At 40.3% G+C, this 13,717-nt stretch overlaps 1 protein-coding gene across 4 annotated transcripts in view; it reads right to left on the bottom strand.

Moving 5' to 3' along the window:
- VEGFD (vascular endothelial growth factor D) overlaps nt 1-13,717 on the bottom strand; it is a 37,063-nt gene that overhangs the window by 16,341 nt on the left and 7,005 nt on the right. For 2 of the 4 annotated variants that reach the window (XM_032285960.1, XM_032285958.1), the window contains exon 2: nt 1,607-1,817. The exons of 1 other annotated variant lie outside the window; for it this stretch is intronic. In XM_032285960.1, the coding sequence (XP_032141851.1) occupies nt 1,607-1,817 (211 nt within the window). The remainder of the gene's footprint in view (nt 1-1,606; nt 1,818-13,717) is intronic. One more of the 4 variants, XM_032285959.1, reaches the window with a different exon arrangement.

A 13,717-nucleotide genomic window follows, 5' to 3' on the forward strand; every position in this document is an offset into this window, starting at 1 on the left:
TCCTTCCTTCCTTCCTTCCTTCCTTCCTTCCTTCCTTCCTTCCTTCCCTCCCTCCCTCCCTCCCTCCCTTCCTCCCTCCCTCCTTCCTTCCCTCCTTTCGAGATGGAGTCTCGCACTATCACCCAGGGTATAGTGCAGTGGTGCGATCTCAGCTCACTGCAATCTCTGCCTCCCGGATTCAAGTAATTCTCCTGCCTCAGCCTCCTGGGTATCTGGGAATACAAGCATGTGCCACCACGCCCAGGTAATTTTTTTTGTATTTTTAGTAGAGACAGGGTTTCACCATGTTGGTCAGGATGGTCTTGATCTCCTGACCTCGTAATCTGCCCACTTCAGCCTCCCAAAGTGCTGGGATTACAGGCATGAGCCACCGCACTGGCCTCTTTCTTTTTGTTGAGACAGCAGAGTTTCACTCTTGTTGCCCAGGCTGGAGTGCAATGGCAGGATCTTGGTTCACTGCAACCTCCACCTCCCGGGTTCAAGCAGTTCTCTTGCCTCAGCCTCCCAAGTAGCTGAGATTAAAGGTGTGCACCACCATGCCCAGCTAATTTTGTATTTTTAGTAGAGATGGGGTTTCACCATGTTGCTCAGGCTGGACTTGAACTCCTGACCTCAGGTGATCCACCTGCCTCAGCCTCCCAAAGTGCTGGGGTTACAGGGGTCATCCACCGCGCCCGGTTTTGTTTTAAAGAACCTTCATACCTTACTAGAGCATAATCATTACCCTTATTTCAAATTATGTTATTTTGTAGTCTGGAGTTTTGATCATTTTGCCTTGAGAATTTTCTCCCTTCATTATTCTAGCAATACCAGTACCCAATACTACAACTCAGTATCCAACTTTTACTTTTCACTTTTATTAAAAATCACAAAACTTTGCAGAAATAAAAAAAAAGCTATACCTAATCTATTGGTTTGTGGGTGGTGGTTTTTTTGAGACAGGATCTTGCTCTGTTGCCCAGGCTGGAGTGCAGTAATGTGATCATGGCTCACTATAACCTCGACCTCCTGGGCTCAGGTGATCCTCCCACCTCAGCCTTCCAAGTAGCTGGGAATACAGACATGTGCTCAGCTATTTTATTCTATTTTTTTGTAGAGATGGAGTCTCGTCGTGTTGTCCAGGTTGGTCTCAAACCACTGGGCTCAAGTGATCTGCCTGCCTTGGCCTCCCTAAGTGCTGGGATTACAGGCATGAGCCACCATGCCTGGCCATCTATTGATTTGTATGTATGCATGCATGGCAGTAGAATGCTCTTTGTGGGTGAATTCCCAGGTTTTATTTTCTAAGTAAACCTGATGATTTTTTTCTATTGAGAACAACAGTCTTTCTGGGTTTTCTTTGCCCCTACATCCTTCAGTTAAACTTATTTCTATATTTTGAAATGTTCTTTTGTGTTTATCTCAAAAAATTATATTGAATATATTTTTCTGTGAAGTAATCATTAAAAAATCAAGATTCTCCACTAACACTGAAGTTACGAAATCAAAGACTGAGTTTCATTCTCCCTCTGACACTTTGTGCCCTTCCCAGACTTTTGGAGAAAGTAAGTGTGTTTGTCACTATCTTATAGAGAGAAAGAATTTGTCTCCACATCCACACACCTACCTTTTAGTGTTTTGATGTCATAGAAAGTTGCTGCAAACCTAGTGGACCGATGGGATGCTGAGCGAGAGTCCATACTGGTAAAACTTTTGAACCTCACCCTGCACCTCCACAGCTTCCAGTCCTCAGAGTGAGTAATTCGAAGTAGTTCCTCCAAACTAGAAGCAGCCCTGATCTGCTGTTCAGATCGTTCTAATATGGACTGGGATGACTGCTTAAAAAAAAAAAAAATCAGTTTAAAAACAAATTACCGAATTTTAAATTTATCCTAATAATCTTCATTGCTTACACTTAGAAATGCAAATACATCCGTAAAGAAATTAGAGATATTATTGAAATGTATGTCAGTGCCCAGGAAAAAGGATATCTTCTAGTATTTTTGATTCACATTCTGCTCATTCTTGATTGAATCAGAGGATTTACTTATTCCTCCTGGGTTCTCAGAACACTTACAAAGAATATTGCAGTGCATTAAATGGCGGACCTCAAAATGATATGTCCACATCTTAACCCCCAGAACCTGTGAACATTACCTTATTTTGGAAAAAGGATCTGTAAAGATGTAATGAAGTTAAGGATCTTAAAATGAGATCCTCCTGGATTATGGGGACCCTAAATACTGCACAATGACAAGTGTCCTTATAAGAGACAGAAGAGGAAGGCCATGTGAAGATGGAGGCAGGGACAACTGATGCAGCCACAAGTCGGGGATTGCCTAGAGCCATCAGAAGCTGGATGAAGCAAGAAAAGATTCTCTCCAAGAGTGTTTGGAGGGAGTGCAGCCTTGCTGACCCTTCCATTTTGGAATTCTTGACTCCAAAGCTGTGAGAAAATAAATATCTGTTATATTTAAAAAATTTTTTTATTTTTAATAAAAAGATGGGGTTTCACCATTTTGGTCAGGCTGGTCTTGAACTCCCGACCTCAGGTGATCTGCCCACCTTGGCCTCCAAAGTGCTTGGATTACAGGCATGAGCCACCATGCCTGGCCTTCATATCTGCTATTTTAAGCCACCAAGTTTGTGATAATTAGTTACGGCAGCCACAGGAAATGAATACAGATGTTTATCATACGATTTTGTGACAGTAGCTAATGACAGTTGTTTTCATCTGTTACCTGTTTGAGAAATTGATCCACAAAGGTCTCAGTAACCTGCCTACAGTCACACACACACACACACACACACACACACACACACACACACAGATATCAAGCCCCTGATAACCTGAATTTTCTCACTTCTAACCCTCTGTCTTTATTTTCTTTTAAAACCTACTATTTCAAAAACATGATTTTTTTCTGACAAAATACTTTTCTAGAGTTTTACACTCTAGAAGTAAAAGAGTTTAATACTCTTACAGAGTTATCAAATACTCCTATGGAGTTTGCTTTCCATTCAGTTTTATGAACTGTATTGGCAGATACAGTGCAACTGTATTGGATGGGTTTGAAAGAAAAAAAAAAGACGGTAGATAAAGACTTTTAGTATGTAGCCTCTTGTTCAAAATTGGGGGCTTAGTTATACAAATAATGATACATGTGTACAATAAATTCTATGTGATCATCAGAACAAAGAATGTAGAGGTATATTGGGACAGAATGAATGGAGATCCTTCCTGGAATATGCTTGAGAAATGATAAGTTGATCTGTCTCTGGCTAGGGTCTCGGATTTTCTTTTGCTGACTCTGTAGTTACTGGGTGTTTATTTTGCTGGGTGGTTGGAATATGCAGGCTGAGGCTACTTGTAGAGCTGGGATGAGGGAGGAGGCAAAGGACCAGTGTGGCTGAAGAATTGTGCTGAGAGAGGAGGGTGGAAGAAAATAAACATCTGTCATCTGCAGATGTTTACCATCATTCAGTCAGTTTTATATTCCACGGACTAAGAACAATCTCAAAACATGAATCTACAAGGTTATCGTACTTGAGAATCCAGATGTGAGTGTGTGTCTGTGGGTGCATGTTTTTAATAAAGACAGGAGAATTACAAGCTGGGGGAAAGAGGCAACAGACAGGAAGAAAGTGAAAGCATATGCAGGAGAACTAAGGCAGGACCTAGAAGGGTTGGTTTGACATAAGTAGCAGAGATAAGTGGACATAGGGTGAATAGATGAGAGAATCACCCTCATAACCAAGAGGAAAATGCAGAATGACATGGGTCTATAGATGGCAGGACTGCCTGGTAAGCTCAATGAGCTCATACCTGTGGTTTCTCACTTTGCTATAATGTTTGAATCAGGCAACATTCTGGGAGTGAGAGGAGTGGGGAGCATAAGGATCATAGATCGGGTTTGTGAAATTGGCTTGCCATAGCTTCTTCATCTAAGAAATCTGGAGGTGAAACTGAACAATTCCTAATATCTCTGGCAGCTTTGAAATTCAATGATTCTCCACTAAGGCTCATTTGTCAATAATCTCTCTTTTCCTGATTATTTGTTCTCTTCTAGTTGGACAGTACTCCTTATACAATTCAGTCTTCAAAATAAAACTTTGTGACAATGCTGCTTGCACATGAAAATAATGAAACTAAGCAGCTTTTTAAAGATTTTAAAGTTGAAGCATATTGAAAGGATTTTTATTTATTGAGGCAAATTTCATTCAATACTATCAAAAAATACAAGGCCAGGCATGGTGACTCACACTTGTAATCCCAGCACTTTGTGAAGCACAGGCGGGAGGATCACTTGAGCCCCAAGGGTTCGAGACCAGCCTGGAAATGTGGTGACAGCCCCGTCTCTACTAAAAATACAAAAATTAGCCAGGTGTGCTTGTGCACACCTGTACTCCCAGCTACTCAGGAGACTGAGGTGGAAGGATCACCTGAGCCTGGGGAGGTCAAGGTTGCAGTGAGCCATGATTTTGCCACTCGCACTCTAGCCTGGGCGACAGAGTGCGATCTTGTCAAAAAAAAGAAAGGAAAGAAAAGAAAAGAAAAAGAAATAAAGAAGAGAGGAAGAAAGAAAAAGAAAGAAAGAAGAAAGAAAGAAAGAGAAAGAAAGAAAAAGAAAAAGAAAAAAGAGAGAGAGAAACCAAAAATACAGACAGATGTATGGCTTTATTATAGTTATCACAGGTTTCAATTTAATCCTAGAAATATTTTTAAACTATCCAACTGTGAGAACTCAGGAGAAAATATCAAATCTCTGGATTGAATTAAAGTAATTAAATGGCTCATACGACTTGCTTCATCATAAAAAAATGCAGTATTTACTTGAGTACTCAGTTATTTAAGCTTACTTTCAACCCCAGAATTTAAAACCTAGTTTGAAATAACTTGAAAATTGCAGTCATTTTGCTATTTGAAGTGAAAGTATTAACAATTTAACATAAGTAGAAACCTGACAACTAATTCATCGAGGGCAGACATTTTCAAAGAGTTCAAGAATGGCTGCTTCTTTCTAACAGGCTTTCTGCAATGGTTGATTTTTGTATAGTCAACTTTATATTATCCACTTGGGTAAGACAAAAATAAAAATTAAAAAGCATGAATATTATCCCAAATACATACTTAAACCATTGATTTCAGTGGTTTTAATTACTAAACCTTTGCCAAGTAAGTTGCTCCTAATTTCTTCCTATTTTCTGAGGGAAGTGCTAATCAAAATTAAAATAACTAAAAGGCTTTCATTAAGAGGAAGGAAGTGAAACAGGGTTACCAGATCTCTGCTTTTTATTACAGTGGCAGCATTTTTGTGGCGATTAATCCAAGACTACTAGCAATTTCACTCGTAAATAACAAATCATTCTGTAATTTCTTGGCTATCACAAGCCAGCTTCTAAATTGGGAGGCTTAAAGTCTTTTTAATAAGACTTCACTATTATTTGAATGTATGCTCCTTTCTGTGGTATAATTTCAAGGGTAGTCATTTCTCATTTTGTTAATTTCTTTTTTTTTCCTTTCTTTTTGTTAATTGCTAAGTTCACACAGTTTTCTCCCCTGAGGAAGCATGAGCATCTCCATAGCTTCTTAAGTATTAAACTAGGTCATGTGTGACCAAGGTGACAGGCAAGATATTTGGAAAAGTATGGTGGTGGGGTTTGTAGGAGAAACTTGAAAGTGGCCCCATGTTGTGAGAAAGTCAAAAGTCTTCTGTACTCCTACCAATTTGAGCTCTCAATTTCCAGCCCTTCTCCCTCACCGAAAATACATATCCAGTCAAGTAACACATTCGAAGAGTGAAGAAAGGCATAATTTGCGGATATCAAGGAGCCTCACTGAAAAAAAAAAAAAAAAAAACAGCAAGGGGTTCACTTTGGTTGGGCATAGAGCAGGTTTAGGAGTGGGAGATCTGGCAAATTAGTTAGGAAGAGGGGTTGGTGAAATGGGATACCACTTCACACCCAGTAGAATGGCTATAAACAAAAAGACTGACAATACCAAGTGTTGTAAGGTATATGGAGCAATAGGAACTCTCATGCATGGCTGATGAAACTGTAAAATGGTATTGTTGCTTTGGAAAAGAGTTCAGCAGTTTTCTAAGAAGCTAAATTTATTATACAACCAACTAATTCCACTCTTAAGTTTCCAATCCCTAGAGAGAAAAAATAGATTACTGGCTGCTTGAGGCTGGGATTATGTGGATGATAGCTATACAATTCAGTAAATTTCCTAAAATTCTTGAATGAAAATAAGCGAAAGGAAAATTTTATAGTATGCAAATTCTATATCAATATAGCTGTATAAAATTTTTAAAAAGAGGAAGGACTGCCAGTTTGAAGACTAGGCTACTTTGACCCAATTTGGGAGCCAATGAAAAATGTTGAATTTTTCAATGGACATGACTGGACATATTACTGGACATTCATTTTATCAACTTGCTCTTTCGTTCATTTCTTCTTGCTTTGACCTTAGTCCATGCTGTTTCCTTTGCCTGGCATGCCGTTCACTCTTCGTCTAACTAAATCTTTCTAGCTTAGATGTTACCTTCTCAGGGAAACCTCCTCCATAACTCCCACCCCTGCCTAGGTCTCGTCTGTCTGTCACATGGATTTCTAGCACCTTCACAACACTACCACTAACACTAATCAACTGTGTCATTCTTGTTATCCACTTGTCTTCACCACTAGGTTGTAAAAGCCACTTAAGCAGTATTGGTATCTGTCTTATAGCAACAGTAAGAGCTGAACAAATATTTATTAAATGTATGAATAAATTAATAAACAATTTGATTCACCAAAAGCTATAGAAAAAGTAACCCTGAGATTATTCGTGTATTCAAACTACATCACTACATCACTTGTCTTTTGAACATTTTCTTTCAGTTCTCATTCCAGGTCCAAAATAAATGCCACTTCTTCCATCAAACATTTTGTGACATCCCTAACTTAGACTATATTATTTATGAGCACATTGTATTTCCCTTCCTAGACTGCGATCTCTTTGAGGGTAGGCTATGTGTCTGATTCATCTTTTTTAAGTAATAAGCACACAATACATATCTGATGAAGGAATTTATAAATAATAAATACATACATGTATCTGACAAATAGCAATTGGACCCAGGTTTGTGTGGTCTGTTGAATATTTTATATATAGTACTGCCTCTCAAAACTTAATGTGCGTACCTGAGGATTTCATTAAAATGCAGATTCTGATGCAGCAGATTTGGGGCAAGACAGGGTGCTGCATTTCTTTCTTTTTTTTTTTTTTTTTGGCTGAGTACAGGGAACATTATTGGTGGTACATGACAAAGTGGGGTTCCCTAGGCCCTTTCCTTTTCAGAGGGTCTGCATGGAAATTGTGAGGAGAGGAGATTCTCAGTGTGGCAGGGACTGAATGTGGCAGGGATTCCCAAGCAGCTGAGGGCCTCTCTCTTTCTCTCATGCTCTCACTGGGCTGATGGTCCTGGGGTGTTACTCCTTGGAGGCCATGTGGACCATGAGGTACACCACCCAGTTGCAATAGCCAGAGTCATTGTCATACCAGGAAATGAGTTTGACAAAATGGTTTCTAGCAAGTTCCCAGGTGATGGCAATACTCTTGGTTGGCCGACAGCACTTTGAGAAGAGTGGAAAGCAGAGGTTCAAAATCTTGGCTTCTTCTTGAGTCTACCTGGGAATAAGTTTGAAAGAAATGCTGATGCTCGAATCCCAATCTCAGAGATTCTCATTTTGTGGGTCTGAGCTGTGGCTTTGCCATCAGGAATTTTTTTTTTGAGATGGTGTCTCGCACTATTGCCCAGGCTGGAGTGCAATGGCGCGATCTCGGCTCACTGCAACCTCTGCCTCCCAGTTCAAGTAATTCTCCTGCCTCAGCCTCCCGAGTAGCTGGGATTACAGGCGCTCACCACTATGCCCAGCTAATTTTTTGTATTTTTAGTAGAGACGGTGTTTCACTATGTTGTCCAGGCTGGTCTCTGACTCCTGACCCTGTGATCTACCTGCCTTGGCCTCCGAAAGTGCTGGGATTACAGGCGTGAGCCACTGTGCCTGGCTGCCATCAGGATTTTTTTTTAAAACTTCCCAGGTATTAGCCTTAGAGGAAGATAGGTGAGGGTTATATAGGAACTCTCTATACTGTCTCTACTACTAATGTAGGGCATGAGAAATGCTTATTTTAACTTACAAGACCCAGGTTAGCTCTTGAATTTCATACAAATCCACTAGTCCTCAAATGGTTGATCCATGCTCAGAAATAGTCTTTAAATCTACTTGATGCATACCTTGGGTTCAAAATATTTGTATGAATATCTTTCTGACCTGAATTTGTAAATCCTTTTCCTATCTCAAGATATCTGACTGTTTGCAGGTCAGCTCCCAACCTGTACTTTTTTAAGGTTGAAGATCAATATGGTTTTTCAGGCTAAATAGCATGATGAAGTTGGCTGCCTTACATGATGCCATCCTAAATGACAGATTAACTTGCCTCTCAAATTCCCAAAAAGCCAAAACAACCAATTTTACAAAATAAAATTAAAGATAATAGGTACTGCTTTAGCCTACTGAATTCAATAGAAAAGTATAAATTATAATCCTTTCAAAAGAGAATGCTAAAAGCTATTTGAAAGAAGATATAAATGAGAATATAAATATATATGCCAAGTGGAAGGTGCTTGGTTTGGGAGTACAAAGCTGGTTCCAATCTTGGTTTTGAGCTGTAAGACCATCAGCAAAGAAGGTTTAAGTGGAGACTCTGGCTACTTTTCTCAAAGAGCTGCAAAGAGCTTTTCTTGAGCCATTCCAATCCCATGCTATTAACAATCCTCTTGTTCTATATATATGGGAAAGGAGGCCAGCTTTGTTAAATTCATCCCTGGACCTCTTGACAGCTGTGGGTCTAGGACTATCCTTCCAAGGCTTTAAAAAACTATTGGTAGGCTGGGCACGGTGGCTCACACCTGTAATCCCAGCATGTTGGGAGGCTGAGATGGACAGATCACAAGGTCAGGAGATCAAGACCATCCTGGCTAAGACGGCGAAACACCATCTCTACTAAAAATACAAAAAAATTAGCTGGGCGTGGCGGTGCATGCCTGTAGTCCCAGCTACTCAGGAGGCTGAGGCAGGAGAATCACTTGAACCTGGGAGGCCGTGGTTGTGGTGAGCTGAGGTCGCACCACTGCACTCCAGCCTGGGCAACAAAGCAAGACTCTGTCTCAAAAAAAAAACAAAAAAACAAACAAAAAAAAACCGAAAAACTATTGGTGTATTGGTGCTATTTTCTTTGTCAAATTGTGTTGGCAATTTGTCGTCAGGAAGCTTGGTGATAAAAGGGTGTTATGAATATGATTTGTGTATTTAGAATCCCCAGAAGCTTTAGGATGAGTTATGGAAGGGATACATTTCACACAACTTTCCCTAGATTTGCTTAAAGATTTACAAGTGTCCCCTGGGAGCATGGTTCTCTGCTTACTTACCCCTGGAGTTCAGGGACACTGCAGTCAGCAATTTCCCATTGCAGTGGGTTTGGGGAGGTGGATTTGGTTGCAATACAAATAGTTCCATGCTACCTCTTAGCAGCTTCTGTTTCACTGGAAGAGCATTTTGCATTTCCTGTTTAACCTGATGATTCAGGCTCAACCAAAACCACTAAATTTTTCCTGGTTTGGGGTCCAAGCTGCAATGTCTCTCTCTGCTCCCAGCCTGCCTCAGCAAATGTTCTCCCACCCCCACCTGTGGAGGTATCGTCCCAGATCATGTTAGATTTGTGACTCTGAGCTGAAGTTTGTAACTTTGCCTCCCATAGCTCTCAAGTGGAAATAACATTCCCCAAGATGAAGTTTTGCCTGTAAACCACTCTGTCGTCTGGAGAAACAGCTTACTGGAGAGGAGAAAGCATAGATTTGAATTGTTCAAAACTGGCTTTGAATGGTATAACACTCTGGAAAATGTGTTTGCAGTTTCTTATAAACATATGCTTACCATATGACCCAGCAGTCCTACTCCTAGGGATTTTTAAATGAAGCCTTATGTTCACATGAATACATGTGCATGAATGTTTGTAGTAGCTTTATTCACAATAGCCAAAAAACCTGAAAACAACTTAGGTGTCAATTCATGGGTGAATGGTTCAGCAATCAATGGAATACTACTCAGCAATAAAAAGGAATGAACTACTGGGCCGGGTGCGATGGCTCACGCCTGTAATCCAAACACTTTGGGAGGCCGAGGCAGGGGGATCACAAGGTTGGGAGATGGAGACCATCCCGGCCAACATAGTGAAACCCCATCTCTACTAAAAATACAAAAAAAAAAATTAGCTGGGCATGGTGGCGAATGCCTGCATTCCCAGCTACTCGGGAGGCTGAGGCAGGAGAATTGCTTGAACCCAGGAGGCAGAGATTGCAGTAAGCCAAGATCCCACCATTGCAATACAGCCTGGGCAACAGTTTGAGACTCTGTCTCAAAAAAAAAAAAAAAAAAGGAATGAACAACTAAGACACTGGTAGAATCTTAAAGGCAGTATGAGTAAAAGAAGACGATCTCAAACTGTTACATATTGTATGATTCCATTTATATGACATTCCCAAAAAACCAAAATGACAATGAACCAAAAACATCCAAAATGACAGTGAAGGAGAACAGATCAGTGATTGCCAGAGGTTGGGAGGTTAGGAGGCTGGGAGGAAGGTCTGACTGTAAAAGGATAACATAAGTGAATTTTGGGGTGGATGATGGAATAGTTCTGTACCTTAATTATGGTTGTGGTTATATAAATCTATACATGTGTTAGAATTCATAGAACTACACACCAAAAGGGAAAAATCCATTTTACTCTATAGTAAGTTTAAAAAAAATAAGCTGTCTTTGAATCAAGGCACTTTTTTTTTTTTAAGCTATTTGACTGAGGATATGATATTTAACTTCCTTAAGACTTGGTTTCCTCATTTATAAAGCAGGATTGTTAATAATAGACAACTCATTAAGCTGATGAAGAGATTATATGAGGCCATGTGTAGGAAAGGGTCAGGTATACAGTAGGCACACAATAAATATTGGATTCCTTTCTTTCCTTTCTCAAGGTGTGTCCTATGTGTTGGGATTTAGAAGTCTGTTTTATGGCCGTTGATATTTCTTAGGAGCCAGAGAGGTAAGCTTGAAAAGAGTAAGACTTGACAACTCCAATCACAGTAAATAAACATCAAAAATTAAAAAACAAGACAACTTTACCAGGGTAAATCAAAGACAAACTTTTTCTCTCCACCTTGCCTCCATCTCCTTTTTAAAATGGTTCTAGGAGGTGTTTTCAGGTAGAAGGTGAATTCTAAGGTATCTGCTCAGGCTTTACATGTCTTCAGAGGTATGTAAAGAGAAAAACAACCCACATTTTACATTTTGGTGTTTTGTTATTAGGGTCTGGCTTTACCTAGAGTAGATGACACCTGATGGTATGGGGGGTACTAACCAAGGGCAGGGAGAACACACACTTGCTAATCATTATTGGTGTAGCTATAGCTGCTGTGGCTACTCAGATGGAACCTGCCAAGGGTCTGATCTTGGTTCTCTGAAATCCAGAAACCTGGCCATTTAAGGGTGGGGTGAGCTCGTCTTTCATTTCAGAGGCCTCATGCTACCACTGGTGGCTCTGGTCGCTCTTTTCTTTATGCAATTCTATATTTAAATGAATATATACAAAATCCAGGTTGTTTAATTAAACTTAGACTGAGGAAAGGAGCTACAAATGCAGGAAAAGTGTGTGTGTGTGAATGTATGTGTGTGTGCATGTGCATTTGTGTGAATGTGTATATGTGTGTGTGAATGTATATGTGTGTGCATATGCATTTGTGTGTGTGTGTGTGTGTGTGTGTGTGTGTGTGTGCATGGCTGTCTGGGTTTTTTAAGGATATACTAGGGGGCTAAAATGCCTGGGACCTCCACATCCTCCAACTTGATGAGGCTGCTCATGGTTTTCTCCCAGCCAGATCATGGGGGAGATGGTCATGCCCTGCCTTTATGTGTTTGAAATCTGTGCTGTACACAAATGCCTCTGTTCTCACTTGACACAGCTGTGCTTAGGATATGTGGGGGCAGATGAGTGTGGGATGGGCTTGAATGCCAAGACAACCCCAGACCCTCTAGAAGTATGCTCTGAATAACCCCAAGGGGTTCCTGAGGTCTGTTACAGTCTCTCTATCACTGATCTCTAAGATCAAGAGCCCAACGTCTAAGAACACCACCCAAAACCTTTATGGTGATTAGGCTATTGTTAAAAACAATTTCATTTCCACTCCCAACTCTCTGAGGGAGGGATATATTTCCCAGACCTACTGATGTTGGGTCATATGATCTTCTTTGACCAATGGGACATTACAAGACATGATGCAAGCAGAGGCTTGAAACTCACCTATGATTGGGCTGTTTTCTATTTCCGCCATCTGTGCAAGCACATGCTCCTGCTAGCCCACTGATCAAAGGAGGATGAAAGACATGTGGGGCTAACCTGCACCCAACCTATGCCTTGAACCTTAATCCTCTGACCCCCATCTGAATCAGACATAAGAATAAGGTAGTGATGCTTTAAGTCGCTGAAATTTGGACTGCTTTGTAACACAGCATTACTGTGGCAATGGCTAACTGCTACAGCATTATTCCAGCCAAAGTATAGCATAATCCATTGGATGGGAAAAAGATCCTTATGCAAAACTTTATTGTCCCTTCTACAAAGCAGCCCTGCTGTGCCAGAGGCAGTCAGCCCAGCACACCCTCTTTCACATTTCTTCCTAAGGATCTAGTGTCCCATATCAACATCCGCTGATCTCCTCTTCCTCTTATCAACATCATCTGCACTCTCTAAGATGCCCAGTCATCCCCAGTCTTGCTGTGACAATGTAGTTAGAAATCAAGTACATCATTGCAAAGTTGTTTTCACTTTTTCATTCCACTCTGTTCTTTTTGTGCAGTTTCTTAACTAGGGTGATTTTAGCATACTCATTCAATCAAAATTACACTGTTTCTAACACTCTCTATAATAGAACAGTAAGCAACAGCAAAAATTTGCTACAGGGACATCCAACATATGTCATTTTCTCTCTCCAGAAGCAATGTTAGCCAAACCTAGATTTCAGGAAAGCAATACTTATCTCCAACATGTGAGTGTTATAGTTACTTAGGAATACTCAGTGAATGACAAAAAGAGAATCAGCATAAAAATTTACATTACTAAAGTTTCAGGCATAAAATTATCCTTCCCACTGGCCAAATTGAACTCCCTCTTGGTAAGACATGCAAATACTTAAGACATCTTTATTTTATAAAAACATCATTTCCACTCATATGCCTGGCACATGGCAGGCATTTCACAAATATTTACTGAGCTGAATGTGTCTTTCCTTTTCCCAGGGAGGAGATGCCTCCTGAGAAATAAACGTGTCTCTCTTCAGCCCACTTTATCCCTTGACCAGCCATGGTTGTTTCCCATCTTCACTAAAGTTGTTCTGAATGTGATAATGTGATTTTCTAAGCGAAGTATACCTTCTTCCATGCATTAAAGGCGGCATGATGAAAATCAGTGAATTTTTTTCTTTTTATTCCATCTCCTTCTACTCCTCCCAAGTTGTCTCAATACAGTTCATTTTCCAGCACTGAGGTAAGATTGGGAATGTTTTTACATTCTACAGTCAAAGTTGTTCAGAAGCACTCAGAAGCCAGCAAAGTTGTGTGTCATAGTCATTTATGC

Source organism: Sapajus apella, unplaced genomic scaffold, assembly GCF_009761245.1.
Source record: "Sapajus apella isolate SASKATOON/1434 unplaced genomic scaffold, GSC_monkey_1.0 scaffold17, whole genome shotgun sequence".
Taxonomy (NCBI): Eukaryota; Metazoa; Chordata; class Mammalia; order Primates; family Cebidae; genus Sapajus; species Sapajus apella.